This window comes from Naumovozyma dairenensis, chromosome 2 (assembly GCF_000227115.2).
Source record: "Naumovozyma dairenensis CBS 421 chromosome 2, complete genome".
Taxonomy (NCBI): Eukaryota; Fungi; Ascomycota; class Saccharomycetes; order Saccharomycetales; family Saccharomycetaceae; genus Naumovozyma; species Naumovozyma dairenensis.
In genome coordinates, this window is record NC_016480.1 from 604,482 (window position 1) to 622,372 (window position 17,891).

The following is a 17,891-nucleotide window of genomic DNA, read 5'->3' on the forward strand; positions in this document are numbered from 1 at the left end:
TTGAAAAAAGTTTCTCTATTACCCGGCGAATGGATTTAAGCCCTAACTAGGTCTTAGAAAAACCAAGGGCTGGAAAACCCCTAAAATCGAATCATCGTTTTCATCCATCAATTTAGAAATGAAAACCTTGACCTGCACTGAGTAAAAGTTGGTTGTTGGAAATACAATGGAAGCCAATAGGAACAAAATTGTTGACGGACGTACGTACGTACGTACGTACGTAATGAATAGACTTTTTATTTTGAGGAAATAGTGGAAAAGCGCCTTTGTCTTATGTATTGGACAATGACAATTGAAGAGAGATTATAGTATAGATAAGGTCTTGAAAGTCATTATATTTTCCTTGCCTTTTGAGCGGGGAGGCGATTAATTATTTAGACTATTTAAATAATCTCTGAATTTTTTATAAACTGAGTAATCAAAATGTGCAAAATTATTATCCAAGTCAATAAAAGTCTTTGATATTTGACAACTTTTATAGTAATAATTTGGATAATAATTATCACTATAATATTGTCTATTATTATTACTTGTATTTGCTTTCCTTCGCAGTTTGTCATTATTAGTATGTAATTCTTTATTTTCTTTTGATGTATAAGAAGAATTATCTAAGGATTTAAAATATGAATTGAACGGACCAGTTATTGGAGAAACGTTGTTACTTTTGGCAGATTGCAAACTTGGGTTGTCATTAAGATTGCCGCTACCAGTACCAGTATCAATACCAGTATCAATACTTTGTCCCTGGAACAAATTTTTGAATATTTCATAAGCAGCCAAAGTGAAACCAAATTGTGGTGAACTTCTTAGTACCCTTGCACCACCACCTTTGAAAAATGATTTAAAGCTTTCTTCCTCGAAAATAGTTTTAAATGCATGGAAAATACCCTTATAAGCAACTTCACCAGGTTTAGGTTCAATTTGTAATCTTGTCTTAATAACATCAAATGGAGTTGTCAAAAATGCAGCTGGCATACCAGCTATTGCCCCCGCAGTTAATAGTTCCCATGTTTTCAATCTTTTCTTTTTAAATTTATCATTTGGATCGAATTTAAATAAATCTTTCTTCAAATGTGCATAAGTGGGGAAATAAATTGCGGAAAATGGTACATCTCTCAATAAACATGCAGTGATTCCCTTATAAAGACCATTAAATTTTAAATGTTTAATAATTTTCCATGCATTAATTTCTGAATTAGAAGATTTTACTTGTAATCTAATCTTAATAATTTCTAATGGATTGGTAACGATTGTTTGACAAAGTCCTGCAGTTGCGCCAGATAATATTTCATATGATAATTTCAAATTTCCTCTATTATTCCTACCAGATAATTTATTTCTCATTAAATCATTGATTGTTAATTTTATTGCCTTTTCAGGAGCGACACCAATTAATTGTGGTGTTAAACCTGAATATAATGATCTTATACCATTCTTTGAGACTATTTTAATTAAACAATCAACGGAATTTTTATATTTAGTTAGAGATCTTTGAGCTTGCATTCTTGTCTTGATGAAATCAATTGGATATACTATTGTAGCACCAATACAACCAGCTATGGATCCCAATGAGAAATTGAAAATGGAATCAAAAATGGGATAAAAATAATAATTTATATATAATGATTGATCGATAAGATTGTTTAGTTCTAATTGATGAATTAAATCATTTAAATAATTAGGGTTTACAATTTTCATAAAATCATCAATGGTTAATTCATTGTTTGATAAAAAATAATAAGGATATGTATCATTTGCTGTGGTAGTGTTGAAAAAGATCAATATCTTGAATAAAATTATTTGATTGATCATTATAATGTTCATTAAATTTTTCATGTAAGAAATGATTGTTTTGATTTTGTGAATTAATTGATTCAATTTGAATGAATTTATCAATATATTGATGATGATAAATATTTTTTTAAAATTTTCTACAATTGAAAATAAAAGATTGATTTGTGATGGAGAAAATTGAATTACATTATTAATTTTATTATGTTCAGAATTAAGAAAAGTGATGAAATCATTTTTCGTTATGATTTGTTGTTGTTTTTGCTCTAATGTTGCATTTTTATTTTGTGGAATAGTTTTGGAATATTTAATTAGTAATTGATTTATGATATCAAAATTTTGGAATAAATATAATATATCTTTAAAGACATTAAAAGTGATTGAATTATTATTTGATTTAATCAATTTTGTATTTGATAAATCCAATGAATCAAAAATATAACTGGAAACTTTATGAGAATAGAATAATTTCAAAAGGTAAGATAATTGGTATCTATTGATGGTTAATGCATTTTTCTCTGAATCAAATCTTGCCAATTTTTCAAATCCTAAAAATAATTTTTCCTGTTTTAAATCATTTTGTAGTATAGTAATTAAAGAATTTAAAGTCAAATAAGGTTGATTTCTTTTAGTAATGTCGTCAGTAGCATCATTACTATTTCTATATGGGAAAAATTGATAAAATTTCAAAAATTTAAAATGATCCCAATTTAGATATAAATTCTTTTGTTTTAAAAATTCATCATTAACGACAGTTTCATGTAATAAATTGATTGTAAATTTTAAATTCTTTAAGTTTAAAAGTAATTGATCAAAACTTAGAAATTTATTACTATAATTGATGAATTTATTTTTCCTTGATGACTTCGAGGGTATATTTGTGTTTATATTTGTATCAAATTTTCTTAAGAATTCATAAAGGATTAAAAATTGATAATTATTACATTGCAGAATGTTATTGAAATAAAACCAATCATTTAAAGTGAGATAAGATTTATTATTTTCATCCATTGCTAAAAAGATACAGCCGAATGATTCCTTGGGTATCAGATTCAAATTAAAGGCATTAGTATTATCATTTTTGGAATTTGTAATTAAGTTAATGAAATCATCATAAAATAGAACGAATTGACCATTTTTAGTTCCTTTGTGTGCATGTTGGACTTTACGAAAGTCTTTAGATTCTTTTTCTTTTTGAAAATCAATAAAAGAAGCGTATTTGTTAAAGATTTCTATTTGCTTTAAACGCTTACTATTATTAGAGTTGATTTGTTCCATTGTTGTTAGATAAAAATTAAAACCCTGTCTAGTCTAATCAAAGATTTAGGGGTTATAATATAGCGAAAGACTGGAGTTAATTGTCAGTGACTGTTCGTTTTGGTAATAGATAGAGGGGAGGTAATGTTATATGGGCGGCTTGTTGATAGAGCTATTCATTCCTTTTATTCTTTGGTAATAGCAATTAGAATGATTTTTGAATATAAGTAGAGACTTCAGGAGAAGAAATAATAAATAACTGAAAGGGAATTGCTTTCGGCAATGGATCTTCGAGTCAAAAAATAAAAAATAGGTGTAACGAAAAGATTAGCGTAGTTGACGTGGCTACAGTAATGATGATGATATTTTGATAGTAAATAATATATTGTCGACTACGATGATAGAAGGGGTCACCTCGATAGGAATTAGCAGCAGCAGAAGCCAATGTACGGTACAGGCTATGACTATATATATATATATATATATTTCTTTACTAAAAAGGACTTTCCAGTTTCTCTTTTGAGATCTGATAGTGTATATATATGATGTTTACTCCCTTTTATGGAGTCGCCACCTGCACTATTGGATATATATTACTATATATATATCTATATAATCCCTGCTTATACATACGTACATATAATACATACAAATAATACAATACATACATAAACAACAATATTCGGTCCTATTATGCGGGGGAAGGGGAGGGGTGGGGGGGAATATTGCCACTTGAGCAAACACCCACACATACACACAAAGTAGTGGCGCTATCAAACGCTATCCCGCTCTTTTCCTCCACCTCGCGTCCGTTCTTTTTTTTTTTTTTTTTGTAAAATTTATTTGCCAACCGAAATCACGTGATCTGGAAAAGGGTTACCCTCACACGGCTGTTGTTCCTGCTTTTCAAAAAAAACAACCAGAATATGTTTAATATTATAGTCTTACTATACTACGTATAGTCTACTACACTTTAATATACTCATGATATGGAAAGAAATTAGATCATTGATAGGAAGAGTCACGCAGGCATTTATTTTTGACTACAATTAACGGGTTATTACAACTGAGAACTGAATTGTCTCTTATATCAACTACCATAAAGCTCCCAGTAGGGTTGTATGCCTTTTAACTGTATCATTATCATTACTCTATCATTTTAATTCACTCCTTTCGTTGTCAATTACTCTACTGCGTGTCTTCCAGTACCATTGCAATCCCTTAGTTGTAGCACGGAATTATAATACCACAATCTTATATTCAACTCAGGATTGGAATTTACAATTTACCCTAGCTCCCATCGTCATATACCATATACTCAAGAAAACCCATTGAATCCCTGTTACGAGCAAAACAGCACAATACACTTAATATTAGTACAAAAGAACATATATACATGTCACAACAACAGCAACATATAGTGGGGATACATTATACTGTAGGTCCTAAGATAGGTGAAGGTTCATTCGGTGTCATTTTTGAAGGTGAAAATATACTCAATAATAAATTCAAACAAAAAAATGATAATAATGACGCTACTACTACCGGCAGTAATAGTAACAGTGACCCAGTGGCCATCAAATTTGAACCAAGACATTCTGATGCTCCTCAATTAAGAGATGAATTTAGAAGTTATAAAATATTAAATAAAGTGAAAGGAATACCTCATGTTTATTATTTCGGTCAAGAAGGTATGCATAATATATTAATCATTGATTTGTTAGGCCCTTCATTAGAAGACCTTTTCGAATGGTGTAATAGGAAATTTTCAATAAAGACTACTTGTATGTTAGCTAAACAAATGATACAAAGAATTAAAGATATTCATAATCATGATTTGATTTATAGAGATATTAAACCTGATAATTTTTTAATTTCACAATATCAAAAGAAAAATAGCTCACAGAAAGGTATCACGAGGAGTGCGAATGGTGATCCAAATTTGATTTATTTAGTAGATTTTGGAATGGCTAAACAATATAGAGATCCAAAGACAAAACAACATATACCATATAGAGAAAGAAAATCATTATCTGGGACCGCACGTTATATGTCAATTAATACTCATTTTGGTAAAGAACAATCAAGAAGAGATGATTTGGAATCATTGGGTCATGTGTTTTTTTATTTCTTAAGAAGTTCTTTACCATGGCAAGGTTTAAAAGCTCCAAATAATAAATTAAAATATGAAAAAATTGGATTAACAAAGCAAAAATTGAATCCAAATGATTTATTAGTTAATTATAATAATATACCAAGACAATTTGCCACTTTTTTAAAATATGCAAGATCTTTGAAATTTGAACAAGATCCTGATTATGATTATTTAATTTCATTAATGGATGATGCATTATTGGAAAATGGTTTGAAAGATGATGGTCATTATGATTGGATGGATTTAAATAATGGTCATGGTTGGGACATCAATATAAATAAAAGAATTAACCTTCATGGATATGGTAATCCAAATCCAAATGCAAATGCAAATACCACAGGAACGCCGAATCAAAATTTAAACTTGAAAAATACTCACAAGAACAACAATAATATTAATAATAAAGCACAAGCAAATTTGGATCAAAGTAATATCAATATGAAAATGTCAAGGATTATTCATTCAACAAATAGTTTCATGTATAGTAACGATGATCAACAACAAACAACAACTAATAACAATAGGTCTGCATTATTAAGAAGTAAAGATTATAGTAACTCAAAAGATAATCTCCTGAAAAGTAGTAACCAAATGGAAAAAAATAAATATCAATCATTAAAACAACCAATCTTACAATCAAGAAATAACAACAATAACAATTCCTATGATTCAATGAGTACACGAATAAAAAATAACAACAATTATTATAACGATACTAGACGACAACAGCAACAACAACAACAAGCACAACAAAATTTATTCGATAATACATCTGCATCTCTACAAAATAATACTTGTAATAACAATGAGAATAACAGAAGTACTATTTCACGTATATTTTCATATATATGTTGCGGTTATTGTTGTCTGTCTGATTCTTCTCCCTCATCATCATCTTCATATTAATAACATTGATATTAATTTTAAATAGATATCTTAAACACAAAACGAAACAATAGCATTATTTTTTTTAAGAAAAGATACTACGCTTTAATTATATAATTTTCGTTAATTAACATTCGTAGTAATAATGTGAGCTGCTGCCTTGTACTTAAACCGTTGATGTGCATCTGAAATGTCAGCGGCTATCAACCTGTGACCTGAAAAAGAGGTACACTTACTGTTCTTTTTAATTTCCATTCCGTTTTGCGCTCCATTTTATTAATGATCAATTTACCTCGGTTTTTCAAATTGGAAACAGACGCCGCATTCATTAACTATAATTATTAATATATATATATATAAATTATATATTCGTGTATTATTGTTAAAAAGATTCCATAGTTGATCCACTCAACTTATCTAAAGAATATAAACCATTAGTATTGTTCTTATCGTTATCATTCGATATCAATACATCTTTTTTGTTACCATCATCGCATCATGATTATTATCTACGAGTCCTTCATAAGCTTCCATTGAAGAAACATCATATGATTCTGAGAATATTAAAGTCTCGTTCGACGAATCTGTAACATCTTCATCTTCGTCAATTTCTTGAATATTATATTCTCCTTCTAACTGTGGTTCAACTAATTCGTAACCCTCTTTATCATCTTGAATTGAACATTTAACGTCACAAATTTGATGCACACCTAATTCTTCAAAATCAACAGTAATTAACCCATTAATATCATAACAATAGTCCATCATCATATTACTATTATTTTTCCTTCCTTCTGATTTACCCATTGAAGAATTTAGAATAAAATTACCACATTCACTTACTTCTTCAGACTCATATGGTATATTCTCGTAGGATGGTAATATACCATATGATAAGACACATTTTTTCACTTTTTCTAAATGCTGTAAATTCCAACTAATTAAATTATTGAATTCATCACAAGAATATAATTTCTTCTCAATGGAATCATACTTAATTGATGTAATAATACCAGTTTTAAAATGAGAATTTGGTTCAATTTCACAAATAGTTTCACCATTAGTTTGTCTAATATCCCATACTTTAATTATACCATTATGACTTTGGAATAATTTTGTTTCGTCCATCCATTCACAACTCTTTGAATTGATCGCACATCTTGTAACTGGTTCCATTACCTTTGGTGTGAATAAATTGTTACTAGTATGATTATCATTATCCTTACGAAGATCTAATAAGGAAATACCAGCGTTATCGAAATCAGATCCACAAAGTGCCAAGACATCATCATGGTAAGGATTAATTGCAAACGATTCAATCATTGGGAAATTTTGTAAAAATTTAGGGGTCTTATTTTCGTTTATGTCATAAATAAACATGGAATCATTAATTAATGATATAAATTCGTTAGAATTCTTGAATTTTAAGTTGCGAATTGGTTTCGATTCAAACTTGTTTAATATATTGTCTAATTGTGATTTATAACATCGTGATGTGCTCCCTCTTGATGATATACTAGTTAAATACTTGCTATGGTTAAACCGTTTTATTATCTTGGCATTCCCTTCAGTGAGTGATGTGGAGATTAAATTCACTTGTCCATCTTGATGACCTGTTAAAATGAACGGGCTTTCGTTATTGTGAGGTAATGATATCGTAGCTGAAGTGGTGATTGGTGTACCTGGTACGGTAATGGATTGTAATGTTTGCAGTTTTATTTTGTTTTCATTCACATCATTATTCATACTGTTCAGATTGTATAGTTTGAGATTATCTTTAGAATCACCATTTGAAAGTATAATTGTAGAATCATTGATTGATAACGAATTTGGTATAGTTTTATTGAAATTTTCATTCGTATTATGATTAATATTCCAATAACTTGATTTTAATTTTTTAGTCGTATAATAATCATTAAAATCACCTGAAACTTTTCTTAAATTTGAGGATCCGCCCATTTTTGATGTATTTGTCTGCCATGATTTATTATATTGAAATTTGTTATGACCAATACCATTTTGATAAGTGGAGTTTCTAAAATTTTTTTTGATGTTAATTGCTGGTTGACGGAATATCGTTACCGGTTCGTAATATTCAGTATTCATATTTTGTGGTATGTAGTTATTATTTCCGTGATAGTTGTATAATAAGGATTTAATCTTAATTTATTGCGTTTTTTGATTGAAATGGTAAGAATACTTTTGATAGTATAAAAGGGATTGTCTTGGGGAGATAATAATGAAAGATGCATAAGCCGGTTAAAGATTCCGACGGATTTAGTTCAAGCAATTCCAATAAGACTTTGCACCACCTCTTAAATATAGTTCATAAAAAAGGCAAGGCATGATAATGAACTTTCGAATGAACAAAAACAAAACAAAACAAAACAAAACAAAACAAAACAAAACAAAACAAAACAACCAGCAACAGCATTAATACTTAATTAACAACATTTTGCAAAAGATGTTATGTCAAACCACAAGGAGAGATGACCTTCTATATTTAGTAACAATGTTAATCCTGTTAATTGTTTTCTAGCAACAAGCAGAATAATTACTGGCTATAATATATTAGCGATACACACATTCTCTATGTATCAGATGTGTTTAGCATATCAACAGATCTACTCCTTCCATTAATTCTATTTGTGAACAAAACACCGAACTTGCAAAGCAAGGTATGCTATCGGTAAGTGATTGTTTACATATTTTGATATTTCATAAGATTGCTGGTTAGTTTTTTTGTTTTTGTTTTTGTTTTCTCAAATTTTCCACTGGGCGCTGTTGGGCGGCAAACAAATTGGGTAAAGAATAAATACTATCCGTCAATAATATGACGGATGAATTATTTTTACAATTCGCCATAATCACGTGTTGTTTTATAACATTCACGATCTGTTGTCTAATTCTCGGGCTGGAAAATTCCTCTGGGACTTCTAAAAAAAAAGGGGTAAGAGCATTTAATAACTTTTCGAGAGACCTATTGTTTATCTAAGCAAAATCCTTTTTTTTATCAGGAAAGAGTTCAAAAAAAGGTATGTTTCATTCTAATGTGTGCCGGCCTATGCAGACATGGGAGGGATAGAAAATATTCTCTACCCCCCCAAAAATGGGCCTACCCCCACCCGTTTTTAACACCAAAATAAAAATTTCAACCCCTCCCCAACCCCCATTTATAGAATGTTGAATATGTCTAATATGGTCTCATTTACCTTAATTACTAGTCATCATAAAAATATTGGTTATTTACCCCCAATTCTTCCCCCCAAGTTTTCTGTTCTACCCCCCTCTGTGCCGCAATTGGAGGCATTCTAGCCCAGCTTCTACCCCCGAAATTTTTTAATCCAACCCAATCCCCCTACCCAACCCTTTCCATGTCTGGGCCTATGTGGATCCTGAGGCAATTTAGTTCAAACTTGAAATTCCGTTTAAACGACTCGGGCGGAGGGAAGATGAGATAAAACCTTAAAAAACCTTTAAGAATCCCAATTTGTGCGCAATTTTCACTATAAGTTACAGGAGAGATATTTGGGACCAGGTTCTTTATTGCAGGTCTACGTAGAACAATATACAACGTCACTTTCAAGAAATATTACGTTACCACGATATTTTCAATATGTAAACTTTCCCTCTGTTGGATTGGGACAAGATTTACTGTCGAGTCAAATAGGTGCTTCTCGAGGAATAGTCATGTCTCTATCCCTAACGAATGAAAATATTATTCTATTGAACATTACCTGTTGTCTTATACGTATGTTAAAATAATTGCGCGAATTTAACATGTTTTGGCAACTATGCCCTTTTTATTTCCTCTTTCTCGAAATATATTAATAGTCAGATAATTGATACATTTCTTCATTGAACACGACGATGAACTTCGGTGTCTATGCGCCATTCCAAATGATTTCATTTTGGTATTTTTGCCTGATATTGATGTATAACATTCTATATATATAAATATATATATATTTTAGGTATATTGGTATTCTTCCATAAAAACCAATCATTTCTAAAGAATTGTAAAAAGTACTGCTTTGGGTATAAGCTGTGCACTCACAAACTAAGTTTGACTTTCGACATTGAATCATACCCTACTGTTATAGCACTTTTCAATAGGGTCTAGAAGAACGTCCTAGACTTTATTAAAAAAGAGAAAAAGAGGTAAAGAAATATTTTAGGGAGCCTTAATAAACGGAATGATAAAAGTATTTTCAGTAAAATCTATAGGTCTTTGTATGTACACAGAATATTTACAGCTCACATATATCTACTTTACTTTCATTGGCCCATTAAAAAAAAAAAATTTCAATTCCCATTGGATATGATGTAAATATTTTTCCGACCCTTAGTTTCCACTACATCTCATCTGAATCTTTGAGATCTCGGGTTTGTGTCGGATCAAACCGTTTTTCTTCGAAGGATCCAAAGTCATTCGGCAAAGGAGTGCTACGTAACTTTGCTTTTATTTTCAGGAAATTGCACCTGGAAAAAAATTGCATACGTACATACTATGCAGGAAACTGCACCTCAATAGTCATCGTAACCGCTAGCAACACGAAAAATCCTTTACGAAATAAGATATCAAGTTTAGTTTTCTAACAACCATGAATATATTTAAATAATGATACATAGAGTCTAGTTTATTCTATTATTATCTTAATATATCTTTCTTAGTAAGCAAATAGGCAAATAAAAGCCCTTCCAGAGAAACGGTAGTACAACAAGTAGATCACATCTTTGGCGCGTACGTAATTTTCATTTTATGGGACTTTGTATAACGAAAAAGGGAAATACAAAATAATATAATGGGTAGAATTCTAGCATTTTTTGGGAATCCTGGTCAACGTCCAACGATCCATCATCGTGCACCATTACCAATTTCACACGAGTGTGGTTCTGATCTGGATCATGTATGCACTGTCGAAGAAGGAGAAGAAGAGGAAGTCATAACGATAATAGATGAAAATGGTGAAAAGAAAGAGACACTCAAGCAAGATTTGCGTGCCATTTCTTCGAACAGTGATCAATCAACTGCTGTTGAATTGAGTGATATGAATATCGAATCTGATGGGTCAATTATAACAAGTCACGGGTTTACTGGTCTTAATAAAGGTTACACAGATAAGGTATTGGATATTTTAGTTGATTTCGCCGGTGGACAAATTGTGTTTTGTTGTGTATGGATAATTTTAATTATTTGGATTGTAATCGGTATAGTTTATAACGGTTCTTATGTATGGCAAGTGGTAATGCAAGATGGTCAATCTATTCAATGTTATATTTGGGATACTCTGCTGATGAGACAACAATTAACTAGTACCCATGAACAAGTTCTTGTCTGTTGCCAATTACGATCCCGTATGTCTACTTTCAAAGACTTTCTAACTAGAACTCTAAATGTGCACAACCATGATAAAGATGATACTAATAATAACATACCATTATCATGCTCAGCATCTTCCATTACATCTAACAATTGTAACGAATCTAATGATAAGACGACACAGGACAAGAGTAAAATAAATGAAGACAATGAATATTGTCAAGAAAAGAACGCTGAGACCCCAGAAAATAGTTTACCAGAGTCATCCGATGCTATTATAAATCCAGAGATGGACATGAAGACTATTGCAGGAGAATTACCAATTGAGAATTGGTATGACCGATTTTCATCAATTTCATCCAACATTATTGGTTCTGTACCATGTATGATATTATTCTGGCTTGGTATTATCGTTTGGATTATTTGTGGTGTTATTCCAAAGGATGCAGGTAATAGCCCACCATACACTGGTAGAACCACTGGTAGTAATCCTAAATTGAAAAAATTTAGTGATGCATGGCAAATGTATATTAATACTGCTGTAGCTGTCTCATTATTAATTTGTACCACGTTTTTACAAAATATTAGAGCAAGACATGATAAATTTATTGCTAAATTTCTAGTTAACACTTTTGAAATTGATGATAAGATTGATATTAGATTAAGAACATATTTTAAAGATTTCAGGCTCGCTAACCCAGTTATTACCGTTCCACCAGGTAAAAGAACTTGGGGTGAGAAATGTATTGATTGGTATGCTGATATTATTGGTACAGGTATTGGTGTCATGCTTGCCATTGCATTTTTTGGTGTTTGGATTGGTATTGGTTCACCGTTACATTGGGATGATAATTGGTGGTTGATTATTGGGACTTATACTGGTCTGGTCGGATTTTTGGATGGCTACGTTATTCGACAAGTGTATTTTAGAATTATTGAGCATGAAGAAGAAAATTATTCCAAAGTAGCAGAACAGGATTTAGAACTGTTTCAAGTATTAGGCATTGATTGTCCTGAAGAGTTTACTGGGAAACCTCAGGGTAACGTAACCAAGACTTTAAATTATAAAATATCTTCCTTCGTCAACAGAATATGTTCCGATCAATTGAGTGTTCTTGCATCAATTTTGATTATTATTGGTCTAATCTGTGTATCATCTGGTTTGCGCTGGAGTACCACAGGTCAATTAATTGCTAATACACCAACTATGATTATTGAAGAATTCTTCTTAATTGTATTGCTTCAGGCACATAATTGGGCAGATCAACAACGAAGAGTTGAAGTATCGGCCTTGTTAGCAAGAAGACAAATTTTACTTGCATATGTTGAAAACCATTTCCCAGTAATTAAATATTAGAATACTACGCAACAAACCCAGAAAAGATTATATATTAGCATACACATAGAAACGTATATATACATACAAAACATTAAGCATTTAATATTTTTTTGGTAATCTTGCAAGCATATTTGCTAAATCGCCGCTGTGGATTAACGTGGAAGAATGTAGGCAGAGACCCTATTCATATTTTTACCGTCATCAAGTCGTCGCTCCGGGAAACTATTACTGTGGATAGAGAATATGTGACACTTCCAATAACAGCACGCGCAGTCGCAATTACAGTCTCAGGCTGTCAGGCTGTCGGGCTATAATAAGCGCCACAATAACCATCGTTTAGTACGGGTGCTTAACGCCGGGTAACGCTGGCTATATATTTCCCATTGGGAATTTCTTTTTAAACGTTTATAGTAATTGCCGCTCTCGCTACATACGTACCTATGTGCAGTGTATTATAGAAACTAGAAATATATATGGCCTTTCCCGTATTAATGCTTACTACAGGAAAGGCAAAATTTGTTACTAAACCATTACAAACTGTAGAGGTCACTATCAATTCTACCTTCATCTCGAGTTGTTAGGATAACAGGGTATTCCAATTCAAGATATAGATCTTTCATTAGAAACCTTTTGAATATTTCATTAAAGGAAACCGAGAAAAAAGCTCGTTCGGTAATCTTTTACACTAGTATCCTTCTGTTGTTTGTATTCCATCACAAACAAGATTTACATCCTAGTGGACAACAAAGAACAGAAAAGATTTTGGTCGCGGGCTACATTCAATCCAATTTATTAGTGGGAGTCAGTGGCAAATAACTATATTCATTGAAAATATACCCGGTGTCACATCTAACCTTTTAACGTAATTGAAAACAAGGTGATTTTTTCTTTAACCCCCAAAAGGCTAATAAATAAGAAGTAAACATTAAAGGGAACATCAGAATTTGAGTTACTCCATTATAGAAACAAAGGGATATATATTTAGAAACATCCGATTCTAGGAGGCAAGAAACGTGAGGAAAAGTTACAGTAAACAAACTTAATAAACAAACAATAAATAAGGATGCCAACCACAATATCGGTTAAATTAGTAGCTGCAGAATCTCTTTATAAAAGAGATGTTTTTAGATCTCCAGATCCATTTGCTGTCTTAACCATAGATGGTTATCAAACAAAATCTACTTCGGCAGCAAAGAAAACATTAAATCCATACTGGAATGAAACTTTCAAATTTAATGATATTAATGAAAATTCAATCTTAACCATTCAAGTGTTTGATCAAAAGAAATTTAAAAAAAAGGACCAGGGGTTCTTAGGTGTAGTCAATATCCGTTTAGGTGATGTATTGGGCCATCTAGATGAAGATTCTGCGGCATCTACAAGTAATTCAAGAGAAGAAACTATCACTAGGGAATTAAAAAGATCAAATGATGGAATGGCAGTTAGTGGGAGATTGATCGTAGTATTATCTTCGAAATCTACTCCTGCAACTGGAACAGCAACAGGGGCTAATTCTGCAAGAACTGCCACTTCAACTGGAACAGCAGGATCAAACCGTAGATCTTCCGCAGCCACAGGCGGAAGTTCTAGTAGGATACAGGATTCTCATTTGAATAATGCAAATGCGCGTACTGCAAACACACCTGGAACTCATACTCCAAGACCAACTGCACAAGCGGTAGAATCTACTTTACAAAGTGGCCCAAATGCAGCGGCAGCAGCTGCTGCCGCTGCCTCTACAAGTGCTGCAACTGGTACTGGTGCCAACACAAGACAATATTCATCATTTGAAGATCAATACGGTCGTTTACCACCAGGTTGGGAAAGAAGAACAGATAATTTTGGTAGAACTTATTATGTAGATCATAACACAAGAACCACAACTTGGAAACGTCCAACTTTAGATCAAACTGAACAAGAACGTGGGAATCAAATGTCAGCAACTACAGAACTAGAAAGAAGACAACATAGGGGAAGGACTTTACCTGGCTCCTCAACAAACAACAATGGTAGTGAGACAAATTCATCAAATTCATCAGTCACTGTTCAAGTGGGTAATTCTACCACAACTCCTGCAATCAATGGTACTGCAGCAGCTGCGTTTGCAGCTACAGGTGCCACTACATCTGGATTGGGTGAATTACCATCTGGTTGGGAACAAAGATTCACTCCTGAAGGTAGAGCATATTTTGTGGATCATAATACAAGAACAACTACATGGGTTGATCCAAGAAGACAACAATATATCAGAACTTATGGCCCAACAAATACTACAATCCAACAACAACCTGTATCGCAATTGGGTCCTCTACCATCAGGTTGGGAAATGAGATTGACTAATACTGCACGTGTTTATTTCGTAGATCATAATACCAAGACGACAACATGGGATGATCCGAGATTACCATCGTCTTTGGATCAAAATGTTCCACAATATAAACGTGATTTTAGACGTAAAGTGATTTATTTCAGATCTCAACCGGCGTTAAGAATCTTACCTGGACAATGTCACATTAAAGTTCGTAGAAAGAATATTTTTGAAGATGCTTATCAAGAAATCATGAGACAAACTCCAGAAGATTTAAAGAAAAGATTAATGATTAAATTTGATGGTGAAGAAGGGTTAGATTATGGTGGTGTTTCAAGAGAATTCTTCTTCTTGTTGTCACACGAAATGTTTAACCCATTCTATTGTCTTTTCGAATATTCAGCTCATGATAATTATACTATTCAAATTAATCCAAATAGTGGTATTAATCCTGAACATTTAAATTATTTCAAATTTATTGGTAGAGTTGTTGGTTTAGGTGTATTCCATAGAAGATTCTTGGATGCCTTTTTCGTTGGTGCACTATATAAGATGATGTTAAGGAAGAAAGTTATATTACAAGATATGGAAGGTGTTGATGCTGATGTTTATAATTCTTTGAATTGGATGCTTGAGAATAGTATAGATGGTGTTCTTGATTTAACGTTTAGTGCAGATGATGAAAGGTTTGGTGAAGTAGTTACAGTGGATTTGAAAGAGAATGGTAGAAATATTGAAGTAACAGATGAAAATAAAAAGGAATATGTGGAATTATTTGCACAATGGAAGATCGTGGATAGAGTGCAAGAACAATTCAGAGCGTTCATGGACGGTTTCAATGAACTAATTCCTGAAGATTTAGTTACTGTTTTTGATGAACGTGAATTAGAATTATTGATTGGTGGTATTGCTGAAATTGATGTCGAGGATTGGAAAAAACATACAGATTATCGTGGATATCAAGAATCTGACGATGTTATTAAATGGTTTTGGAAATGTATCTCTTCATGGGATAATGAACAAAGAGCACGTCTTCTTCAATTTACTACCGGTACTTCTCGTATTCCAGTTAATGGGTTCAAAGATTTACAAGGTTCAGATGGTCCAAGAAGATTTACTATTGAAAAAGCAGGTGAAGTTCAACAATTACCGAAATCACATACATGTTTCAATAGAGTCGATTTGCCGCCATATGATGATTTTGATAACATGAAGCAAAAGCTAACGTTAGCTGTTGAAGAAACAATAGGTTTCGGTCAAGAATGATTTTATCAACAAACGAAGAAAAAAGAAGAAAAGTTTTAATGATAAAAAGGAATAAATTTTTTATTATGATGATTTCTATATAATTTTTTTGTCAATATATTCTATAGAAAACTAAGCGAAGAACCAAGGAAGGATTCCAAAAAATTATACCTTGGGAACCTTCTTGGAAAATATATATATATATTATTACTATTATTTAATGCCATATATTTATACCAGTGTGTGTTGTTTTTTTTTTTATTATTGTACCAATACCTTCCTAGAAAAGAATATATACATAATCTATACGAATATTTCACTTAAATACTAAGAGTGCTTTGGGAATTTAGGTATAACGCGGCCATGATATGAAAAAAAGTATTGAATCGATTAAATAAAACATTATATATTGAAGAATGAAGATTATATCAAAATTTCAGAATAATAATAGTATACAGAATTTAGGGAAAGAGGAGAGTAGTGCAAATAATGAGAATATGGTTTTTAATATGCATAAGGGAACAAATAAAACAACGATTTGTTCTTTTTACACAAGAAGGACAGCGTTGACACAACCATCTCTATCAGGTTCGTTGGTAATTTGTGCATATTTACCCCAGACAACTTTACCACCTGCAGTAACCATCCCTAATTCCGAAACGTTAACTTCTATAATGGTACCCTTAGTTAAAACACCTAATTGGGTATACATTGGAGATTGAGGATTTTTCTTGACACTTAATATTGGTAAGAAAACTGTGACACCCAATTCAGGATGGGTAACATTTGCCTTTTTTTGTCTCAATGCACTTGGTCTAATAATTCTCTCCATCTTCACAGGTCTTCTTGTAAAACCTTCCCCAACAAACGTATGTTTCGTAATCATTCTCTTCCATGATTTAGTTTTAGATTTACCTGTCTTGACAACTTTAAACATTTCTTCTTCACTAATACCTCTAACTTTTGGTAAGGGCACAGAAAACTTATCAGCCTTTTCCAATCTTTTCTGTTTAATAGAAGAAGAGATAGCCTTAGCAGTATTAGTTTGTTCTCTATCCAATAAATAAGTAGGTAAAGCTTCACCATTTTCATCCAATGGTTTAGATCCAGTCTTAATTTTAGACTGTTCATGAGCTTTGATTTTCTTCCTCATGGCCACTTTTTCAGCATAACGTTTCTTAGCAAATTGTTTACCCTTCCAACCAGTCAATGTTTGAGCCTTAGTGGAGACCTTATGGACTTCTCTGGCTTCTCTCTTACGTTTACGTTCATCGTGATCTAATCTACGACCGTGTTGTTTGATATGTTGTTCAATATATTCGTTTTGAGGCATGGTTGAGGGTAGTGAGTGGTGGTAGTGTAGATTCCTAGCGATATATATAATAACAGAAAAACCTCTTTTTTCTATGAATCAACCAAATTGATTGATTGCTTACTTAAGGTACCTTATTGTTTGTATATATTTTGTCTTTATTATTGTAAGAAAGCTCATCGCAGAAAAATTTTCCAACTCGTTCCAGACGATATTATTTAATTATTTGAAAAATTTTCTGAAATAAAATAAATACGCGATGAGATGGCAAGTTGT

General features: G+C 32.0%; 6 protein-coding genes across 6 annotated transcripts; 3 read left to right on the plus strand and 3 right to left on the minus strand.

Annotated features, from left to right (window-relative positions):
• Nucleotides 1-366: 366 nt before the first annotated feature.
• On the minus strand, nucleotides 367-3,069 carry AGC1 (citrin; the record flags this gene model as incomplete). Its single annotated transcript, XM_003668472.1, has 1 exon — nucleotides 367-3,069. One exon carries the CDS (start codon nucleotides 3,067-3,069, stop codon nucleotides 367-369), a length of 2,703 nt encoding a protein of 900 aa, XP_003668520.1.
• Nucleotides 3,070-4,444: 1,375 nt separating this feature from the next.
• YCK3 (casein kinase YCK3) lies at nucleotides 4,445-6,109 on the plus strand (the record flags this gene model as incomplete). Its single annotated transcript, XM_003668473.1, has 1 exon — nucleotides 4,445-6,109. One exon carries the CDS (start codon nucleotides 4,445-4,447, stop codon nucleotides 6,107-6,109), a length of 1,665 nt encoding a protein of 554 aa, XP_003668521.1.
• A 444-nt stretch (nucleotides 6,110-6,553) lies between these two features.
• On the minus strand, nucleotides 6,554-8,194 carry DSE1 (Dse1p; the record flags this gene model as incomplete). The annotated part of the gene is made up of 1 exon (XM_003668474.1): nucleotides 6,554-8,194. The coding sequence occupies one exon, from the start codon at nucleotides 8,192-8,194 to the stop codon at nucleotides 6,554-6,556; it is 1,641 nt and encodes a 546-aa protein (XP_003668522.1).
• Nucleotides 8,195-10,893: 2,699 nt separating this feature from the next.
• FET4 (Fet4p) lies at nucleotides 10,894-12,768 on the plus strand (the record flags this gene model as incomplete). The annotated part of the gene is made up of 1 exon (XM_003668475.1): nucleotides 10,894-12,768. The coding sequence occupies one exon, from the start codon at nucleotides 10,894-10,896 to the stop codon at nucleotides 12,766-12,768; it is 1,875 nt and encodes a 624-aa protein (XP_003668523.1).
• A 1,045-nt stretch (nucleotides 12,769-13,813) lies between these two features.
• RSP5 (NEDD4 family E3 ubiquitin-protein ligase) lies at nucleotides 13,814-16,324 on the plus strand (the record flags this gene model as incomplete). Its single annotated transcript, XM_003668476.1, has 1 exon — nucleotides 13,814-16,324. The coding sequence occupies one exon, from the start codon at nucleotides 13,814-13,816 to the stop codon at nucleotides 16,322-16,324; it is 2,511 nt and encodes an 836-aa protein (XP_003668524.1).
• Nucleotides 16,325-16,850: 526 nt separating this feature from the next.
• On the minus strand, nucleotides 16,851-17,636 carry NSA2 (rRNA-processing protein NSA2; the record flags this gene model as incomplete). Its single annotated transcript, XM_003668477.1, has 1 exon — nucleotides 16,851-17,636. One exon carries the CDS (start codon nucleotides 17,634-17,636, stop codon nucleotides 16,851-16,853), a length of 786 nt encoding a protein of 261 aa, XP_003668525.1.
• Nucleotides 17,637-17,891: the final 255 nt, after the last annotated feature.